A 23594-nucleotide genomic window follows, 5' to 3' on the forward strand; every position below is an offset into this window, starting at 1 on the left:
CATGTATCCCAGAACGGTAAAAATCACAGCTCTGCTTCCTAAGCCATTGACGCATGGATGTTTTGACGGCCTCCTCATCTTCAAAATGAATCCCACGATGAGCTTCTTTTAGTGGCCCGAACAGATGGAAGTCTGATGGTGCCAGGTCAGGGCTGTATGGGGGATGAGGCAAAACTTCCCATCCAATTTTGACAATCTCGTCAGAGGTGTGACGACTGGTGTGTGGTCTTGCATTGTCATGCAAAAGAAGAACATCTGCCATTGATTTTGTTGGGCGAACTCGCTGAAGACGTGCTTTAAGTTTTTTTTAGGGTTGTGACGTATTGAACAGAATTTATTGTGCATCCCTGCTCCAAAAAATCAACCAGAATCACACCCTCTGTATCCCAGAAAACTGTTGCCATAACTTTCCCTGCCGATCGCACAGTTTTGAATTTTTTCTTCCTCGACGAACTTGTGTGACGCCACTCCATTGACTGCCTCTTTGATTCGGGTTCAAAAAAATGCACCCATGTTTCGTCCCCGGTCACAATTTTTTTCAGAAACTCATCTCCCTCCAAACGGAAGCGCTGCAAGTGTTGGGAGGCTATTGTTTTCCTTGCCTCTTTATTCTGATCGGTTAACATTCTTGGAACCCATCGTGCACAAACTTTTGAGTACCCCAATTGTTTAATAATCGTGATCACACTGCCTTTACTAAGAGAAATAATGCGACACACTTCATCTGCAGTCACCCGACGGTCACCACGAATGATGTCATCAACTTGCTGAATGTTGTGTTGAGTCACTGCACTCACCGGCCTGCCGCTCCGCTTTTCGTCAGTCAACGGTGTTTGCCCTTCAGCTTCCTTACAACGACGAACCCATCGTCTAACAGTGCTAACATCCACTGTCACAACACCATACACCTTCTTCAGTCTTTCATGAATGCGTATGGGCGTTTCACCTTCTGCATTCAAGAATTCAATCACACGACGCTGTCTCAAACGAACATCGATGTCGGCCATTTTACAAACTTCTGCTGTGCTGCCACCTGTTGACACAGAAAGTTACTACTGCAGTGGATTGCAGAAGAAGGTTTGAGGAATGGCGCCAAATTCAAATTTTTCACTTAACTTAATTTTTTTAAGTAGAAAAAAATGGGAGGCATTACTTTTTGACCGACCCTCGTACATACTAGAAGGACATTTCTCTGGTAGGTTGTTGGCAGTTGACATAAATACAGTTAAAATGTAACTGGTGAGGCAGAGGGGGGGGGGAGATTTGTTTGAAAATATCAAGTTTTATGCCTTCGTTAGCAAGATTCTTTAACAGAGGGCTCTATTTTGTGATGTTTGACCAAGGTGGGTGATCAAACTGTATTTGTTCAGTGTGTTAGAGCGAATTCATACACGTGCACTTTGTACGTTGTTGTGAAGTTTGTATTTCCGATCACACCACACACTGCAGCCGAGGAAGTGTGCCTTGTATAGCGTACTGTATTTACCCTAGTGCTTTGTGTGGGCAGGCGAGCGACGTGAAGGAGGTGCCCGCCTACGCTCGCAAGACGGCGACTCCGCCTCCGACTGGTGGCCCGCCGGCTGCGGGGGCGGAGGGGGCGGCCCCCGGGGGGCCCGAGGAGGGCAGCTGGGAGCCGTGGAGGCGGCAGCCCGTCCCCAAGGAGCTGCAGGGGGGCGGAGAGCCCGTCGCCATAGAGCACCACGTGCTCAACGGCCGCAGGAAGGTCAGTTCGCGCGCTGCTCACCGGCGACGCTGCGCTGGCGCACAGTGGGGTGCACGCTACAGGGCGGCGTCAGACAGTGCCAAATGGTGTGGCGTGCCCAAGGCTACTAGGGATATAGATGTAAGCTACACCGGTGTGCAAAATTAAACGGAAATTTGGCAAGGCTGTGTTGTTTTTTGAGCCGTGGCTGGCTCGTGTTATGCGTTGGATTAAACCTTGATTGCTACTCTAAGTCGAAACAAGGACCCGAGAGTAGACAACATTCCATTAGAACTACTGACAGACTTGGGAGAGCCAGTCCTGACAAAACTCTACCATCTGGTGAGCAAGATGTATGAGACAGGTGAAATTCTCTCAGACTTCAAGAAGAATATAATAATTGCAATCCCAAAGAAAGTAGGTGTTAACAGATGTGAAAATTACCAAACTATCCGTTTAATAAGTGACAGCTGCAAAATACTAACGCGAATTCTTTACAGACGAATGGAAAAATTGGTAGAAGCTGACCTCGAGGAAGATCAGTTTGGATTCAGTAGAAATGTGGGAACACGTGAGGCAATACTGACCCTACGACTTATCTTAGAAGAAATATTAAGGAAAGCAAACCTAGGTATCTAGCATTTGTAGACTTAGAGAAAGCTTTTGACAATGTTGATTGGAATACTCTCTTTCAAATTCTGAAGATGGCAGGGGTAAAATACAGGGAGCGAAAGGCTATTTACAATTTGTACAGAAAAAAGATGACAGTTATAAGAGTCGAGGGACATGAAAGGGGTGATTGGGAAGGGAGTGAGACAGGGTTGTAGCCTCTCCCCGATGCTATTCAGTCTGTATATTGCGCAAGCAGTAAAGGAAACAAAAGAAAAGATCGGAGTAGGCATTAAAATCCATGGAGAAGAAATAAAAACTTTGAGGTTCGCCGATGACATTGTAATTCTGTCAGAGACAACAAAGGACCTGGAAGAGCAGTTGAATGGAATGGACAGTGTCTTGAAAGGAGGATATAAGATGAACATCAACAAAAGCAAAACGAGGATAATGGAATGTAGTCGAATTAAGTCGGGTGATGCTGAGGGAATTAGATTAGGAAATTAGACACTTAAAGTAGTAAAGGAGCTCTGCTATTTGGGGAGCAAAATAACTGATGATGGTCGAAGTAGAGAGGATATAAAATGTACACTGGCAATGGCAAGGAAAGCGTTTCTGAAGAAGAGAAATGTGTTAACATCGAGTATAGATTTAAGTGTCAGGAAGTCGTTTCTGTAAGTATTTTTATGGAGTGTAGCCATGTATGGAAGTGAAACATGGACGATAAATAGTTTAGACAAGAAGAGAATAGGAGGTTTCGAAATGTGGTGGTACAGAAGAATGCTGAAGATTAGATGGGTAGATCACATAACTAATGCAGAGGTATCGAATAGGATTGGGGAGAAGAGGAGTTTGTGGCACAACTTGAGTAGAAGAAGGGATTGGTTGGTAGGACATGTTCTGAGGCATCAAGGGATCACCAATTTAGTACTGGAGGGCAGCGTGGAGGGTAAAAATAGTAGAGGGAGACCAAGAGATGAATAAACTAAGCAGATTCAGAAGGATGTAGGCTGCAGTAGGTACTGGGAGATGAAGAAGCTTGCACAGGATAGGGTAGCATCGAGAACTGCATCAAACCAGTCTCAGGACTGAAGGCCACAACAACAACAACAATGCTACTCTGTGTTTAGTCTCCCGCGGTTATCGCAATTATGCTGTTATCCTGTCTCTCCACGAGGGGCAGCAGCGGTTTGTATCGATATTCGCAGCTTGTACTATCTTTGGCCTGGCGCTTACAGTCTCTGGCTGTGCTGTGTGCTAGCAGTCGGTCGGTTGGCGTGGAGCAGCGAGGAAATCTCCACGGCACATACTTTGGCCGGGCCGTTGGCGGCGTCCACCCGCGGTCGCAGAGTGTGGTGCTGTTCCCATTGCTACGAGGTCCGTGGCTCACCGATCCTGGACACGAAAGTTGAATTTTGACTTAATCCACCAGCAAGTCACGACTGTTCACATTGTGTCGTTTGGAGTTCGCTGTTGGGAAATTCCCGCGAGCAAAAACCTTTGTTTACAAGTTGGCAAATTTTAACCACCCTCCGGTGGAGTTTAACTGTACTTGGTAATTATGAATTGCAGTACACCAGCGGAATCTTCTGCCTTGTGGCCGTTAACGTTCCGGTTATCTGCCCTGGCCGTTGACGTAAATTCAGGCAGTGTATTTTCCTCATGTTGTCCCTGTCCAGTACGGTGTGTAGTTTGACAGCTCAATGTAGAATTGGTTGTGGGCGCCAATACTTTCTACGTTGTCCCATTGAACCCCCTGTTGTGTTGTGGTCGGGTGGAGCGGAAGCTATCTTGTCAGTGGGTCCGTTGACCGTCTGTCGGTTGGGTTGTCGTCGGACTGAGAATGGTTTGGCCGACTGCCTGTCTCGCCTAAGCGAGCGTTAGTGTTTGACTTCCAGGCCCACCCTCGCAAACTTCTGAGCGCCGTTGGGTGTACTGCCTTTTCTTATTTGTTCTTGTTTTTTGTATTTGTATGGCTTCTAGCCGATTTTTAAATTAAGGTTGTTTTGACCTTAAGGCGTAAGATTGTTTGGGCCTTCAGCCTAATTTAAAGAACTGTTTTAAGGCAAGGCTTTTTCCGTTTTAAAAATTTAATTGGTTTGAGTCTTAAGTGATGGGACTTCAGCCGATTTTCAAATTGAAGTTGTCTTGCTCTTAAGGTGTCAGATTATTTGGACCTTCAGCCTAATTAAAGAACTGTTTTAAGATAAGGCCTTTTGACCTTTTAAAAATTTATTTTGGTTTGAATCTTTAAGTGACAGGCATTCATCCGATTTTTTTTAAATTAAAGTTGTTTGCTCTTAAGGTGCGAGGTTGTTTGGGCCTTCAGTCTCATTGAAAGAACTGATTTAAGATAAGGCCTTCTGCCTTTTAAATTTCTGATTTTGGTTTGAGTCTTAAGTTATTGGCTTTCAGCTGATTTTAAATTAAAGTGGTCTTGCCCTTAAGGCATGAGGTTTTATTGCGCATTCAGCCGGTAATTAAGTTCCACAAATTAATGCTTTATTTTTTTTAATTTTCTTGGCTCTTGTAACGGTTGTTCAAATAAATAAAGTTGTATGTTCGAGTGTAACTGAGAGCCGCTTAGTTTGGCACCTTTCCACACTTTAAACTACTTGTCCTGTCCTGCAGGTTCAGCAGGGCGTCTCAATTTTGTCACAAAACAGTATAAACAGGTTATAGTCAAGTGGAAACAATGTAAAAAATATATAACGTAAACAATTCCAACATCCATAACGGTATACAAAGATTTTCCTTGTTTTCTTTTTCAACTTGACTGATTTGCACACACATTCTGGTAACTGGTTAAGTTGCACAATATGGGTTGTGACCACCTATGGCGTCAATACAGGCCTGACAACGACAGAAAATGCAGTGACTGATGTTATCAATCTCATATTGAGGCAGTAACGCCCATTCTTCCTGCAGCTCTGCTCGTAAGTCTTGGAGGGCGGTTGGTCAACACCGCCATTGATGCAGCCCGTCTTCCTAGTGCATCCCACACATTCTTGATGGGATTCAAGTCGGGAGGGCGAGCAGGCTACCCCATGCGTGCACTATCTTCCCTTTCCAAAAAAAAAAATCAACCACCTGTGCTCTATGAGGTCGAGCATTATCGTCCATCGTCCATCAATGCGAAGTATGGGGCCACAGCACCTCGCAACAACCGCGCATGAGGTCCCAAGATCTCGTCACGATACCTGACAGCAGTAAACCCTTGCCGATACACCTGTACAGTTTCATAAAGAGGTGTTTCGAGAGGCCAACAATCAGTGCCCACGCTATTACGGATCCTCCTCGATATCGGTCCCTTTCTACGATGTTTCTGTTTCTAAATCGCGTACTGCGAGCTCTTCAGATGCGAATTCGTCGAGAATCACTCTCCAGACCAAATCGGGACTCGGCTGTAAAAAGAACAATGGCCAACGGTTCGACCGTCCAGGCGGTATGTTGACAGCTCCACTAAGACATTCCCTCCTGGGAAGACACGCCAGAGGCACGCTTACAGCAGGTCTGCTGAAGCCTTCTGTACATCTTCTGTACATCTTCTGCCTCGATACAATACGTCCAGAGGATGTTGCGAGGTCAGATGCCAGATGCAGAGCAGTACTAAGGCGGTACCGCCGTGCCCTTCAGCCAAACAACGGTCGTCTGTTTCTGATGTCACACGTGGTCGTTCCCGTTCTGATCTCCAGGACACAGTTTCGGCCTTATAAACTGTCGCCTCATCCGAGAAACTATTAGCAATAAGCCATCGGGCCACATCAGTTTGCGACTCTCCTGCTTCCATTCATCCTATGACTTTCCACTGGAGAGAGTCTTATAGGCGTGTTCCCTGTGCCGTCCTGCACCGTTTGTGACTGTGTAGACAGCGATTTTCGATGTGGGACTACTCTGCAAACTACCCCGCTTGACAGTGACCCTGATGTCACTGTTGGATTGGTCCTGTGTTGATCGGAAAGCCATCTTCCATGCAGAACACGATCTAACACACATGTTGAAAGTTTCTACGATTATATCGTGGATTAGACATAGCCTTTAATTTTGTTCACCAGTGTATATGGAAGGATGAGTAATGTGGTCAAAAGTATCCGGACATTTAGAACTCGGCATTAGCGTGGGGTGTGTCCACGCTTCGCCTTTACGGCGACTTGAGCTGTGCTGGGTACACTTTGAGTGAGGTGTCTGAATGTCTGCGGAGGGATTGCAGCACATTCTTCCACAAGGGCCGAAATCAGACGGGGTGCAGACGTTGGACTCTCGGCTCTGGAGCGACCACTGCAACACAGATGCTGCTTAACGCCACGCTGATACAAACGTTGTCATCTCCGAATTGTTCCTCTGCTGTACGCAGTACGCAATGCAGTAAAATGTTCTCCTGTCCTTCAACATTCAACGTTTTCTTAAACGCAATAAGAAGACCACAGACTAAACACGAAAGATACTCTCCCTCAGGCTAAACCATCTCATTCGTGCTCCTCTGTTGGCACTACACGTTATGGCAACTAATATTCGGCCAACGAAACTCTTCCGTTGGATTGCCACAGGGTACAACGTGATGCATCATACCAAATGAATCCAGTCATTTTTTTTTTTTACACCACCTCCGGCGTAGCTTAGTAATGACTACAGAAGTGTGTCACTTATGTGGATCTATTGGACCATTGCACTCCAAACTTTTGAGACATATCTGCTGTCACTGAGCCAGCTGCACGGCTGGTAGCACCTGAATCTAAGAAGTGATTCCTTCCGGCGATTTTCTTTCGATTTTTAGCGACCACTCTTCGCAATAGTGTATGGTCTCGGTTTAGCTGCGGCGGTTCCTTCACGTTTCCACTTGACGTACATACCGCCTACAGTCGATTTGGACACCTTTAGAATCGTTCAAGTGTGCCTGATGCATTTGTTACTCAGGTGACATCCAATGTCTAATCCCCGCTGGAGGGCTATGAGCGATCCATTCTGCTGTCACTGCTTCACTACTCACAACACAGTACTCCCCGCCTTCTCTCACACTGGTGAAGACAGTCCTTGAGGCATCTGGCGGTGAATTCCGCATTCCATATGGGTGTCCAGACATTTTTGTCAGATATTGTACGTATGTGAGGGTATAGTTTTAATAACTACATTCTTGGTTTCATATCAGCGCACACTCCGCTGCAGAGTGAAAATTTCATTCTGGAAACATCCCCCATTCTGTGGCCAAGCCATGTCTCCGCAATATCCTTTCTTACAGGAGTGCTAGTTCTGCAAGGTTCGCAGGAGAGCTTCTGTAAAGTTTGGAAGGCAGGAGACGAGATACTGGCAGAAGTAAAGTTGTGAGGACGGGGTGTGAGTCGTGGTTGGTAGAGCACTTGCCCGCGAAAGGCAAAAGTCCCGAGTTCGCGTCTCCGTCCGGTACACAGTTTTAATCTACCAGGAAGTTTTACATTCTTGGTTTTTAAACCAAGGTTTTTAAACTTCCTATGACCATATACTGTGTTAAGGGGGATAGGACGTCAAACGGGCCGACTTGGAGCAGGAGAGGCACCACAGAGATTTTAATTTGCAGTGCCTATACTTTTACAAATAAATCCATAAAACTTTGTCAGCACGACCAGGAAAGATTCAGGATTCACACTAATAGCAGTGGAAGTTCAAAAACATAACAATATAATTTGTTTTACACGTGAAATTTCATCATTTTTTCACTTACAATTGGCTGCATTTGTTGCTTTATGTACATTAAACTTCACAAGTAAAAGAGACTGTTCGATAAATTTTGCATAGCATACAAACCATATTTACAGGTGCCTTTCGCGGGCGAGGAGAGCTTCCATATCAACGGCGAATTTTGAGTAACAGCGACACTTCTCTAGATACTACGTTAAAATTTTCTGCTTTTGCCGAAACCCAGCGGTTTACACAATTTCGAATTTCTAACATGCTAATGCAGTTGCAGCTGCAATAGGATACTGAAGCTGCATATCACGTGATGCTACAGACAATATTATCTCTGGTTGGTGAAACTGTTGTTGATTACAAGTTATGAACTTGTTGATATGAAATTGGCAAACAAATTTTATTTTCTTTAACTCCTTCTTTTCTGTTTGTTGTGGTATTTATAAATCTGTCCTATCTGCACGCACAGACCAGATAACACGTTGCCTTGGCTAAAACGCTGGTTCTCAGTTTCATTGCAGACTCTCGAGTTTGAAAAGCACTTCCCAAGTGACAGCTCCTTTTATGAAACTTTCTGGGAGATTGAGGCTGTGTGCCGGACCGAGACTCGAACTCGGGACCATTGCATTTCGCGGGCATGTGCTCTACCCACTGAGCTACCCAAGCACGACTCATGCCCTGTCCTCACAGCGAAGCCTGCAGAACTAGCACTCCTGAGAGAAAGGAGAACTTCTGTAAAGTTTGGAAGGTAGGAGACGAGATACTGGCAGAAGTAAAGCTGTGAGGACGGGGCGTGAGTCGTGCTTGGGTAGCTCACTTGCTAGAGCACTTGCCCACGAAAGACAAAGGTCCCGGATTCGAATCTCGGTCCGGCACACAGTTTTAATCTGCCAGGAAGTTTCATATCAGCGCACACTCCGATGCAGAGTGAAAATCTCATTCTGGAAACTCATTTTACACTCCTGGAAATGGAAAAAAGAACACATTGACACCGGTGTGTCAGACCCACCATACTTGCTCCGGACACTGCGAGAGGGCTGTACAAGCAATGATCACACGCACGGCAAAGCGGACACACCAGGAACCGCGGTGTTGGCCGTCGAATGGCGCTAGCTGCGCAGCATTTGTGCACCGCCGCCGTCAGTGTCAGCCAGTTTGCCGTGGCATACGGAGCTCCATCGCAGTCTTTAACACTGGTAGCATGCCGCGACAGCGTGGACGTGAACCGTATGTGCAGTTGACGGACTTTAAGCGAGGGCGTATAGTGGGCTTGCGGGAGGCCGGGTGGACGTACCGCCGAATTGCTCAACACGTGGGGCGTGAGGTCTCCACAGTACATCGATGTTGTCGCCAGTGGTCGGCGGAAGGTGCACGTGCCCGTCGACCTGGGACCGGACCGCAGCGACGCACGGATGCACGCCAAGACCGTAAGATCCTACGCAGTGCCGTAGGGGACCGCACCGACACTTCCCAGCAAATTAGGGACACTGTTGCTCCTCGGGTATCGGCGAGGACCATTCGCAACCGTCTCCATGAAGCTGGGCTACGGTCCCGCACACCGTTAGGCCGTCTTCCGCTCACGCCCCAACATCGTGCAGCCCGCCTCCAGTGGTGTCGCGACAGGCGTGAATGGAGGGACCAATGGAGACGTGTCGTCTTCAGCGATGAGAGTCGCTTCTGCCTTGGTGCCAATGATGGTCGTATGCGTGTTTGGCGCCGTGCAGGTGAGCGCCACAATCAGGACTGCATACGACCGAGGCACACAGGGCCAACACCCGGCATCATGGTGTGGGGAGTAATCTCCTACACTGGCCGTACACCTCTGGTGATCGTCGAGGGGACACTGAATAGTGCACGGTACATCCAAACCGTCATCGAACCCATCGTTCTACCATTCCTAGACCGGCAAGGGAACTTGCTGTTCCAACAGGACAATGCACGTCCGCATGTATCCCGTGCCACCCAACGTGCTCTAGAAGGTGTAAGTCAACTACCCTGGCCAGCAAGATCTCCGGATCTGTCCCCCATTGAGCATGTATGGGACTGGATGAAGCGTCGTCACACGCGGTCTGCACGTCCAGCACGAACGCTGGTCCAACTGAGGCGCCAGGTGGAAATGGCATGGCAAGCCGTTCCACAGGACTACATCCAGCATCTCTACGATCGTCTCCATGGGAGAATAGCAGCCTGCATTACTGCGAAAGGTGGATATACACTGTACTAGTGCCGACACTGTGCATGCTCTGTTTCCTGTGCCTATGTGCCTGTGGTTCTGTCAGTGTGATCATGTGATGTATCTGACCCCAGGAATGTGTCAGTAAAGTTTCCCCTTCCTGGGACAATGAATTCACGGTGTTCTTATTTCAATTTCCAGGAGTGTGTGTTCAGCTAAGGGAGTGTTAATGCCTGTTTTCATGATTTCAAAGTACACTTGGCCACAGTTACACCGATTTCATGCCTACATCTGTTGTAAGTGGATGACGCCCATTCTTTGCAGTTCTCAGACATTCTTTCGTTTTCCTGGTGGGCTTAAAATCCTCTGAACCGGAGGGCGTTTCTTATGCAGTCCAAACCATTATTAATGAAATGGAGGAAAGACCCCCCCCCCCCCCTGTACACATCTGCTATTATTTATTACTCCTGGAATTCTCTTTACTGCCCACAGAGCTTGTTCCCACCTCCTTAAGTGAATAACTGTTTTGCTTAAACGTGTATGTGCCGTGTGTGTTGGAAGTTGCCGTGACTCGTTGGATGCACAGGCAGCGCACGCCAAGCGCGGCCGAGGGGAGGACCTGAAGAGCCTGCCCCCAGGGAAGGACCCCGGCGTCGGTCTGCTGGTGATGGCCGACCCGCCGCCGCTGCCCGTGGAGGCGCCACCGGCGCACGCCGCGCCCGACCACGAGACCACCATGCCCACATGGCTGCCCGTCGCAATCGGAGGCTCAGTGAGTACCATACGTGCAGCGTATTACGCACTGAAATCAAACCATAAATTATGTTTAGGGTTCGGCACATACTATACACGGTGTATCAAAAAGACTCATCCGATTTTTTTAAAAAATGCATAACTTATATTATTTTAGATACGTGCCTGGACAACATACTGTTGGGAGGAGCAAACTCTTGAGTCATACAATGAAGGCTTTCACGACCGGATGGTGCTGTTATTGACAATTCTTCCGGGTTATATGGCCATGGTCCATGGAATTCTTCTATTCCTAACGTTTCGTCCAATACTACGTTGGACATCTTCAGAGGTATGGCAGGTCCTGCTGACTGACGAGACGGCGTCGGAGAGCGACCTAAATACCGAGGAAAGTGGGCGTGGTCTAGTTTTCACATAGTAGCAGAGAGAAAACTAGTCAATGATAAAATGTTGTTGTTGCTGTGGTCTTCAGTCCTGAGACTGGTTTCATGCAGCTCTCCATGCTAATCTAGCCTGTGCAAGCTTCTTCATCTCCCAGTACCTACTGCAGCCTACATCCTTCTGAATCTACTTAGTGTATTCATCTCTTGGTCTCCCTCTACGATTTTTATCCTTCACGCTGCCCTCCAATACTAAATTGGTGATCCCTTGATACCTCAGCACATGTCCTACCAACCGATCCCTACTTCGACTCAAGTTGTGCCACAAACTTCTCTTCTCCCCAATCCTATTTAATACCTCCTCATTAGTTACGTGATCTACCCAACTAATCTTCAACATTCTTCTGTAGCACCACATTTCGAAAGCTTCTATTCTCTTCCTGTCCAAACTATTTATTGTCCATTGGCCACACTCCATACAAATACTTACAGAAATGACTTCCTGACACTTAAACCAATACTCGATGTTAACAAATTTCTCTTCTTCAGAAACGCTTTCCTTGCCATTGCCAGTCTACCTTTTATATCCTCTCTACTTCGACCGTCATCAGTTATTTTGCTCCCCAAATAGCAAAACTCCTTTACTACTTTAAGTGTCTCATTTCCTAATCTAATTCCCTCAGCATCACCCGATATAATTCGACTACATTCCATTATCCTCGTTTTGCTTTTATTGATGTTCATCTTATATCCTCCTTTCAAGACACTGTCCATTCCGTTCAACTGCTCTTCCAAGTCCTTTGCTGTCTCTTACAGAATTACAATGTCATCGGCGAACCTTTTAATACCTACTCCAAATTTTTCTTTTGCTTCCTTTACTGCTTGCTCAATATACAGATTGAATAACATAGGGGACAGGCTACAATCCTATCTCAATCCCTTCCCAACCACTGCTTCCCTTTCATGTCCCTCGACTCTTATAACTGCCACCTGGTTTCTGTACAAATTGTAAATAGCCTTTCGCTCCCTGTATTTTACCCCTGCCACCTTTAGAATTTGAAAGAGAGTATACCAGTCAACATTGTCAAAAGCTTTCTCTAAGTCTACAAATGCTAGGAACGTAGGTTTGCCTTTCCTTAATCTTTCTTCTAAGATAAGTCGTTTAGACTAGATAAAATGTAACTATCGATAATAGTCCGTCATAGATAAAAATCACTTTTCGATTCTGTAACGCCACTGTCCATATGTCCCTTAGTTTCAAGGCCTCTTCTTTTCTATTAAAATTATCTTCAGTTTATAAATTTCAATAGCCTATCTATACATTCGTGGATAATAATTCGTGGTAGCACTTAAAACTGTAGTTTCAGAAAACTTGACTACATGGTCACCTGACTGAAGTGCATCTTCCACAACGGCCGATTTATCTATTTTTCCCAGTCGACAAAGACTTTTATGCTCCTTTACCCTCGTATTTACACTTCTTTTCGTAGTACCAATATAGACCATGCCACAAGTATACGGAATTTTATACACACAGCTAGATGATAATCGTGACCTCCTATCTTTAACAGAACGAAGTACTTGTCCTATTTTTCGGGTAGGTTTGAATACCGATTTCACTTTATGTTTCAGCAAAATTTTAATAGAAAATAGAGGCCTTGAAATTAAGCGAGATATGGACAGTAGCGTTACAGAATCGATGTGATTTTTATCGATGGCGGACTGTTATCGATAGTTACATTTTGTCTTTGACTAGTTTTCTCTCTGCTACTATGTGCAAGCTAGACTACGCCCACTTTCCTCGGTATTTAGGCCGCTCTCCGACGCCCGACTCGTCAGTCGGCAGGATTTAGCAGGACCAGCCATACTTCTGAAGATGTCTAACGTAGTGTCGGACGAAACGTTAGGAATAGAAGAATTCCATGGACCACGGCCATATAACCCGGAAGAATTATCAACAACACTCTTGAGTTTTACAATATTTTGAAGGTTCAGCCTCAGTTGCCCAAATTTTCTGGTACCACGGTACTATAGGATTTAATTTTAATGTTGACTGTACCTTACTCTGGTATGTTATAGTAATTTTATGCTTCTGAAGAAGGCTAGATTAATGTAGCCGAAACCTGGTAAAGACCAGAAAATTTGGGCAACTGAGGCTGATCCTTCGAAATATTAAGTCTTTCACAGTTGCTGATGGAGCTGCGCGCCCATATCTGTTCTAGTGAAAATGGTGTCGGGAGAGCAGAAAGCGTTTTGTGTTCCACGTTTAGCGCAGTGCATGTCAGTGACTTTCGTACTACGTATGATGTGGATCCTCCTACAGCACAGAGTATTAGACTACGGCACGAACAATACCGAGAAACAGGTTGTCTGTGTAAAGGCAAATGGCCAGACAGTCCCCGAGTGTCTGACACAGACGTCGAGCGTATCCGCCATAGTTTCACAAGTAGTGCGTAGAAACCTGTACACCGTGCAGCTCGACAGCTCAGCATGTACGTGATGTCCACATGGTGGTGTTGCGTCGACGTTTACACACGAAACCGTACAAAATTCAGCTACTGCAGGCTCTTCCTGAAGGTGACAAACAACAACGTGTGGACTTCTGTAATTTCGTTCTTGGCGAAATGGAGGACGGCAGTTTTCGTCCACGCTTAGCGTTTAATGATGAGGCGACATTCCATTTTTAATGGAAAGCTGAACCATCATAATGTGAGAATATGGGGTACAGAACTACCACATGAAGTTGTATAACATGAGAGGGGCTCCAAAATTTAATGTGTTTTGAGCAGTTTCACAGGAAAAGGTAAATGGTCCATTTTTCTTTCCCGAGAACACTGTTACAGCAAGACATATCTCGAGATCCTTGAGAACTATCTTTTCCTGCAGTTCTAGACTGATTCGAACAACTTCATTTACCAACAGGATGGTGCACCACCACACTGGCGTCTGGAAGTGCGGGAATTTTTTAACCGAAGGATTACTGAACGATGGATCGGTCGCACTGGACCAAATGATTCAGCCTTGCATTACTGGCATCCGAGGTCGCCGGACCTGACTGTATGTGATTATTCCTTGCGGAGGTTTATAAAAGACCCTGTTTATGTCCCTTGGGTACCAACAACAATGAGTGAACTTGGACATCGCATAACAGCAGCTGTGGAATCTAACTCAAGATATGCTCGATGCAGTGTGGGAACAATTTGAATACCGCATTGACATATGCCATGCATCTCAACGGGGCCATACTGAACACAGATGAAAGGGTATGAAAAAAAACTGTTTGATTTTCCTGTTCATCAAAAACCAAAATTCATTGTATATGTTTATTAGTTTCAGAAATATAGACATGCCAAATCGGATGATTCTTTTTGAGACACCCTGTATTATAAACACTTTATTCCAGTCTGCTACCTGAACGTTTTTCCCTTCATTCTCAACATGTGTCTCCCCATTGTTTGCTGAGCAACCGTTCTAGAATGGGCTCTCCATTGAAAATCCGTGTTTCACTGCCATAAGAAAAAAAAGCATTGATTCTTAACATTCTGTATCAGACGCACTAGGAGATCCGTTTTCGAAACGCTATTTAGAGTAGCAATAGCACTCCAGGCCGATTCAACACATCTTCCAAAGCACAAAATTATTCCCACCTTAGGAAACGTCACGTTAGTGTGTAGTAACAATGCCTCTAGCCCAGACAATGATCCCAACTGGTCGAAGAAAAGAATTGGTAAGTTTTTTCACGAGTGTCTTATTCAACTGAAGTCTCTCATTTATGATAACATCCTGAAGAGCTACCAAACTGCGCAGATTTTGATAGCTACGCTTCTTCCGCTGTTAAAAGATAGTCACAGACAGTTTCCATGGGATGTGTGGTAACGTGCCTGAGAGATTGTCAAACCAGAAATGTATATGTGCAGTTCAGTGAACCCAGATGTAGAGATCTTGGAAAGCGGAAGTGTCCACAGACTAATCATCACAAATATTTGTAGAAGAAAGGTCAACTTGAATGTTGAAATAAATGTCCTGGTTCATAATCGTCTCAAATTCAATGAATGGCCCCTTAGCAGTGGTCAGAAAAATAGCCTAAAAATGACGGACCCACCTCTGTGTTGAGTGGTCCATTGAAGGCGTGCACCTTTTTGTCCCAGTGTGAGCAATGACCTTATACTAGGTACCTGACTCCATATGTCCATTACGTGAAACTATGATGGACTTGGATTTGTTGAAAAATCAGTTCCCAACAGGTATAAAACTGGATGTCACTGACAAATCAAAGCAGCCATCTCCAGTCCCTATCGGCTAGAATATTTTTATGGCCATTGTCCATACGGGAGTGGAAGTGGTAGACTGTTCTTTGTAGACACACTGCAGGGTCCACGTTAATGCACCAAAATGTTGAGCAACTTTATTCGTAGTATTATTACAGGCATTTCTAAACACCATATCTCATTTCTGCTATTGTCTTGTCTCAAAGTCGACTTATGCTGCTGCGCTGATTCTGTAAAACCGAGTGGGAAATACACGTGACTTTTCCGTCATAACTGTACACCCACCTGTTAGCAGTCCTACACCATTTACAGCTCCTCAAAGGGCCTAGTGTGCTGTTTTCGGTGGATGACTAAGATAGGACGTTCCTAAATGATCTTTACAACTTTAACGGCGTATATTTCAAAAAATGGGGTACTTAGAAAGATGCAGATTGCAGTTTCATGTTCACACGCACCTTGAGTTTTTTGTTTCGTTTTTGCAGGTAAGTTACTGACGAAAACAGCCAGCTCCCACCATACCGTACAGAGTGTGGAATGGTTGATAGAGACCAAGATCCAGATGTGGAATGGGTACAACAAGTATTAATCCAGAGCCCAACAAAATCAGTCCCTCAAGTGTCTCGATAGCAGCAGCTACCACAGGGTGCTCATAAGAGACTGAAGCTCCATGCCTATGAGATACAGCTGCTGCATGCAATTCAACCTGATTACAGGCCAAAGCGCAAACTATTTGCAATTGAGATTCTGAGTCACATCGACAAAGACCTAGACTATCCGAAAAAGATGGATGTTGACGGACTAACCTTTCTTTCATGTGTCCAGGAAGGTCAACAGACGCAATGTGAGGATCTAGAAGTGTGAGAACTCCCCACTTTAGCATGGAAATTGTGCGGGAGAATTCAAAGGTAAACATCTGGTGTGGTCTGCTTGCGGTGGGACCATTTTACTTTGCAGAGGCGTCAGTAGCCTCATCTGTTTACCTGGACATGCTGGGACAGTTTGCATTTCCACCGTCGAGGCACTGCAATCTGGCACCATGCTGCAGCAATTGGTGCCCTACTCACTGGAACTCTATCGTAAGGAAGGCTTTGGACGCCACTTTTCCACGTCGCTGGATTAGTAGACGAGGACACATTCCTGGCCTGCAAAGTCTCTCAGATGTAATCCCACTAGATTTTTTTTCTTTGGCGTTTTGTGAAGGATTTCATCTGCCATACCCCACTGCTCTGCCTGCAGAACTGTCAGCTCACATGAGGGCAGCAACTGCACCCGTCAGTAAGGACGTGCTAGGCTGAACATGGGAGAAACTGGAATATCCATTAGATATCTTGCACGCTACAGATGATGCACACATTGAACTTTGTTAAACGGCTAGCAAACATTTAGGCGTGTCTGAACATTATGCCTAAAACCACACCTTTCTACCTATCCCCATTTCTGAAAAGTTCATTTTGGAACAGGCTGTATTTTGTCTGGTGAGAAAAATAATTCGCTTCCTGGAGAAGGCGACTAAACGGCGTGGTGTTTGGTGCGCAGGCGCTGGTGGTGATAGTGGTGGTCTCCGTGTCGGCGGCGATGCTAGCACGGGGGCGGCGCCGCTACGTGGCGGGGGCGGCTGGGGGCGGACCGGCGGCGGGGGCGGGAACCATGGAGCTGCGCTCCATCAGCCCCCACAGCGGCGCGTGCACCATGGCGCCGGACCCCATGGCGGCAGCTCCCACCACTACAGGTACGTCCGCCAAAATTCTCTCTGCACAACGGTACAACCGATTCAGCACAAAATCTCCTACAAGCAGACGAACGAAACTATTTGCCTTTTCATTGATGTGGTTGTTGTGGTCTTCAGTCCTGAGACTGGTTTGATCCAGCTCTCCATGCTACTCTATCCTGTGCAAGCTTCTTCATCTCCCAGTACCTACTACAGCCTACATCCTTCTGAATCTGCTTAGTGTATTCATCTCTTGGTCTCCCTCTACGATTTTTACCCTGCACGCTGCCCTTCAGTACTAAATTGGTGATCCCTTGATGCCTTAGAACATGTCCTACCAACCGATCCCTTCTTCTGGTCAAGTTGTGCCACAAACTTCTCTTCTCCCCAATCCTGTTCAATACTTCCTCATTAGTTATGTGATCTACCTATCTAATCTTCAGCATTCTTCTGTAGCACAACATTTCGAAAGCTTCTATTCTTTTCTTGTCCAAACTATTTATCGTCCATGTTTCACTTCCATACATGGCTACACTCCATACAAATACTTTCAGAAATGACTTCCTGACACTTAAATCTATACTCGATGTTAACAAATTTCTCTTCTTCAGAAACGCTTTCCTTGCCATTGCCAGTCTACATTTTATATCCTCTCTACTTCGACCATCATCAGTTATTTTGCTCCCCAACTAGCAAAACTCCTTTACTACTTTAAGTGTCTCATTTCCTAATGTAATTCCCTCAGCATCACCCGACTTAATTCGACTACATTCCATTTTAATCATACAGTAAAGCTGCATACCCTCGGGGAAAAATTACGGCCGTAGTTTCCCCTTGCTTTCAGCCGTTCGCAGTACCAGCACAGCAAGGCCGTTTAGGTTAGCGTTACAAGGCCAGATCAGTCAATCATCCAGACTGTTGCACCTGCAACTACTGAAAAGGCTGCTGCCCCTCCTCAGGAACCACTCGTTTGTCTAGACTCTCAACAGATACCCCTCCGTTGTGGTTGCACCTACGGTACGGCTATCTGTATCGTTGAGGCACGCAAGCCTCCCCATCAACGGAAAGGTCCATGGTTCATAGGGGGCTGATAGAACGTATATTTTTGGATACAAATAATCTTTATAACGACATCCATTATCGACTACGTTGCGATGACTGCAGCTCCTACAGAGATAGTACTTTGGTGGCTTACGAAAAGTTTTCACATCTATAAACTGAAGAAATACACCCTGAGGCGACAAACGTCATGGCATACCTCCTAATATTTTGTCCGATCTCCAATGGCCCGGCATAGTACAGTAACTCAACTTGGCACAGGTTCAACAAGTTGTTTCAAGTCCGTTTCAGAATATTGAGCATGTACATAACTGCGAAAGTGTCGTCAGTGCAGAATTTCGTGCCCGAACTGACCTCTTGATTATGGCCCATAAACGTTCGCTGTGATTCATATCTGACGATCTGGTGGGCAAATTATTTGCTCGAACTCACCAGAACCTTCTTCAAACCAATTGCGAACAACTGTGACGCAGCAACATGACGCGATGTTCAAAAATGGCTCTGAGCACTATGGGACTTAACATCTATGGTCATCAGTCCCCTAGAACTTAGAACTACTTAAACCTTTCTAACCTAAGGACATCACACAACACCCAGTCATCACGAGGCAGAGAAAAAATCCCTGACGCGATGTCATCCATAAGTATTCCACCTGCAAATGCCTTTCAAGTAGCCGAAAATAAGTATTTCAAGTCAAAGATCGGTTCACTTGCACCAGAGGCCACACCATTATGGAGCCACCACCAGACTGCACAGTTGTTGACAACTTCGGTCCATTGCTTCGGGGGGATCTGCACCCCCCTCCCCCCGACCCCTACCCCCCACCTCTTACCAACTGAAATCGGGACTCATCTGACCAGGGCAAGGTTTTCCGGTCGTCTAGGATCCAACCGATACGGTCGGGAGACCGGAAGAGGCGCTGCAGGCGATGAGCTGCTGTTAGCAAAGGCACTCGCGTCGGTCGTCTGCTGCCGTAGCCCGTTAACGCCAAATTTTTACGTACTGTTCTAACGTGTATATTCGTCGTACGTCTCACATTGATTTCTGCGGTTATATCGCGCAGTGTTGCTTGTCTGTTAGCACTGACAACTCCACACTAGCACCGCTGTTCTCGATCGTTAAGAGAAAGCCGTCGGCCGCTCCGTTGTCCACGGTCAGAGGTAATACCTGAAACATGGAATTCTCGGCACGCTCTTAGCACTGTGGATCTCGGAATAATGAATTCCGTAGCGATTTCCGAAATGGAATATCACATGCATCTAGTTCGAACTACCACCCCGCGTCTGAAACCTTTTCACATGAATCACCTGAATACAAATTATATCTCCGTCGGCGCACTGCCCTTTTATACCCCGTGTACGTGGCATTACCACCATTTGTATACGTGCATATCACTGTCCCGTGACATCTGTCACTTCAGAGTAAAGAAGGAATAAAAGTCAGTGGAACATGCGTCTGATGTTAATGACGTTGTATTTTTTTATTGTAGAGCAGGTAAACTTCGACACTAAATGGAGACACTTAATAGACCAAGTTTGAAAATAGGCCTTAAAATTAATTATAGCACGATCAAAAATTTGTAGTCAACACAACAAAAATAAAACTGTAGGGCAGAATGTTTATCTTGGAACAGTTTTCAGCCTTTTGCGTCTACCATTTTCCATTTCGAAATGACAGTACTCACTTTATCTGTGCTGCAGTCTTTTTCTGAAATTACAAAAATTATTCCATAAAAGTGAGGTTCCTCGAAGTGCAAAAAACTGTTCCGAGGTGCAACCTGATTATGTATCTAGCAACGAATGTTCAAGTCAAATATAAACTGTATTTCATAGTCTGTGTGCTACATTATTACACTGAGGAGACAAAATTCTTGGGATAGCGTTATACAGATGGGTAGTGCATAGCTGTCACTAGTATTCAAGCGATTCGTGTAAAAGGGTTTCCATCATGATTATGGCCGTACGACGGAAATAAACAGACTTTGAGCACGGAAAGGTAGTTGGAACTAGACACATGAGATATTCGATTTCGGAAATCGGTAGGCAATTCTTTATTCCGTGATCCACAGTGTCAAGAGTGTGCCAAGAATATCACATTTCAGGCATTACCTTTCACCCCAGACAACGCAGAGGTCGACGGCCTTCATTTAACGACCGAGAGCAGCGACGTTCACGTAGTCAGTGCTAACAGACAAGCAACATTGCGTGCAATAACAGCAGGAGCCAACGTGCGACGTACGATAAACGTATCCGTTAGCGCAGTTTGGTGTTAGTGGAACATGGCTGCAGACGACCGACGCACGTGCCTTTGCTAACAGCACGTCACAGCATGCACGTTCGTGGGTCGGTACCTAGACCAACGCAAAACCGCGTCCTGGTCACATGAGTCCAGGTTTCTGTGGTAAGAGCTTTGGTACGGCGTGTGGCGTAGACACCACGAAGCCATGGACACAAGTTGTCAACATGACACCGTGCGAGCTGGTGATAGATCCATAATGGTTTGGTCTTCTTTTGCATGTAATGGACTGGGTCCTCTGGTCCAACTGAACAGAACATTGATTGGAAACGGTTATGTTCTGTTACCTGCAGACCATTTACAGCTATTCCTGCACTTTATTTGCCTACACAACGATGGAATTTTTATGTATGACATTGCACTATGTCACCAGGTCAGAGTTGTTGTGCATGACTGGTTTGAAGATCATTCTGAACAGTTGGAGCGAATGATCTGGCACTCAGATCGTCCGACATGAATCCCATCGAGCATTTACGGGGCATAATAGAGATGTAAGTTCCTGCACAATATCGTACACCGGCAATACTTTTGTAGTTATGGACGGCCACAGAGGCAGCATGGCTGAGTATTTCTGCAGGAGGCTTCCCAAGACTTGCTAAGTCCAAGCAGGTTCAGTTGCTGCACTACACTTGACAAAAGGAGATCCTGTGCGATATGAGGGGGAATTCCATAATGTTCGTCATCTCAGAATGCTCTTCTGCAATACAGTCAAACAAAAAACATTGTCAGCTAACAGAATTCTCCATTTTAAAGGCGAGGAAAACTGATAATACATTAAAGAAACTCAGTTTATTTGAAAATATCAAGTGTTTCATGATAGAAGAGTGTCCTACGAAAGTATGACGTAACTGTTCACACGCTGTGTTACTGGTTTTAAAAATATACAGAACTTTACACGCCATAAAATGCTTTAATATGTCATACAATACTTAAATGTGTAGAACTAAAGACTTCTTAAAGTGCTACACAAAACGCAATCTTATGCCTCACAACGACAGAAACAGTAGAAAATGCCGAAATCTGCTTATGACCATCTCTAGAGCGCGTGCCTTCATGCGATTCCAAAATCAGTCACTATACAAGAAGTACCGACCGAAAAACACGATGTATTAATATGTACACTACCATAGAGGTACAACACACATCCCTAAAACTTAACTAAGGAACCATGTAATCAGTTTATTTGAATATAGCCTAGTTCAACATCGAATGGACAGAAAAGTAAGAAAAAGAAGATGAATGCCCTGGAGTTATTTTCGTAAAGCAAATACAATTTTCTAAACTAAGCTTCAGTCTGCCTGAATAATCAAGAACACAGTCAGTGTGCACAACCTATTTTGTCTGATCGCACTGAGATGTGGGGTTTTAATGCGAAGTACATTCGAAGCTCTGACGAGGGAACATTCCCAATTTCAATAAACGGTCTTGACAAAATTTGGTGGATGTATAGAGGAGGAAAAAGAATGCAGCACGTATTGTTTTTTTCGTGCCAAATTTCACTATTAGTTGCAAAACACACCCCGAAAGGTAATTTGGTATATTAGGAGTTTGTAGTGTACAGCTTCAAAACGGTGATACATAAAAACTTCTCTCATATAAAAGCTGATATGTGATTAACGGTCTTGAAAACTGTATAACCGAATTTTGTAATATTTTGAAATTTTGTAAAAAAAACTCCACCACCATTACTTAATTCTGAAGAATGAAAAATTTTGATGGAACATAAACTAAAGATGATTTCAAACTACGTGCATCCATGTGTAATAAAGTTGGTTTCTGAAACACCATTTTTGGAAAATACGCTGTACACAATGTACTGTCGGAGTCCTGTCAACATACGTAATTAAAATATCTAAACACCCATTATTAATCTAGTTATTTATTGTACTTACATTTGTTTTTATTTTAAATTGTTATTTTACGTTTTACATTCATTATTATGATACAGAATCATTCATCTACATTGACGTGATTACTTTGGTATTCACAATTAAGTGCCTGGCAGAGGGTTCAATGAACCACCTTCAAGCTGTCTCTCTACTGTTCCACTCTCGAATAGCGCGCGGGAAAAACGAGCACTTAAATTTTTCTGTGCGAGCTCTGATTCCTCTTATTTTATCGTGATGATCATTTCTCTCTATGTAGGTTGGTGCCAACAGAATGTTTTCTCAATCGGAGGAGAAAACTGGCGATTAAAATTTCATGAGAAGATCCCGTTGCAACGAAAAACGCCTTTGTTTTAATTATTGCCATTCCAATTCACATATCATGTCTGTGGCACTATCTCCCCTATTTCGTGATAGTAAAAAACGAGCTGCCCTTCTTTGTACTTTTTCGATGTCATCCGTCAAGTCCCACCTGCTGAGGATCCCACACAGCACAGCAATGCTCCAGAATAGGTAGGACAAGCGTGGTGTAAGCAGTCTCTTTCGTAGACCTGTTGCACCTTCTAACTGTTTTGCCAATGAATCGCAGTATTTGGTTTGCTCTATCCACGACATTATCTACGTGATCGTTCCCATTTAGATTTTTTGTAATTGTAATTCCTAAGCATTCAGTTGAATTTACAGCCTTCAGATTTGTGTGACTTATCGCGTAATCGAAATTTAGCTGATTTCTTTTAGTACTCATACGAATAACTTCACACTTTTCTTTGTTCAGGGTCAATTGCCACTTTTCGCACCATACAGATGTCTTATCTAAAGCATTTTGAAATTCGTTTTGGCCATCTGATGATTTTACAAGACTTAAATGACAGCATCACCTGCATACAACCTAAGAGGGCTACTCAGATTGTCTCCTATGTCGTTAATATAGATCAAGAACAACAGAGGGCCTATAACACTTCCTTGGGGAACGCCGGATATTACTTCTGTATTACTCCATGACTTTCCGTCTATTACTATGAACTATGACCTTTCTGAGAGGAAATCATGAATCCAGTCACACAACTAAGGCGATATTCCATAGGCACGCAGTTTGGTTA

At 44.9% G+C, this 23594-nt stretch overlaps 1 protein-coding gene across 1 annotated transcript in view; it reads left to right on the forward strand.

The window, feature by feature from the left end:
- Nucleotides 1-23594, forward strand: part of LOC126293477 (ras-associated and pleckstrin homology domains-containing protein 1-like) — a 222657-nt gene that overhangs the window by 165311 nt on the left and 33752 nt on the right. Inside the window, exons 8-10 of the mRNA XM_049986719.1 lie at nt 1508-1723; nt 10732-10917; nt 17083-17275. Coding sequence (XP_049842676.1) covers nt 1508-1723; nt 10732-10917; nt 17083-17275 — 595 coding nt within the window. The remainder of the gene's footprint in view (nt 1-1507; nt 1724-10731; nt 10918-17082; nt 17276-23594) is intronic.

Source organism: Schistocerca gregaria, chromosome 10 (assembly GCF_023897955.1).
Source record: "Schistocerca gregaria isolate iqSchGreg1 chromosome 10, iqSchGreg1.2, whole genome shotgun sequence".
In the NCBI taxonomy this organism is placed as follows: domain Eukaryota; kingdom Metazoa; phylum Arthropoda; class Insecta; order Orthoptera; family Acrididae; genus Schistocerca; species Schistocerca gregaria.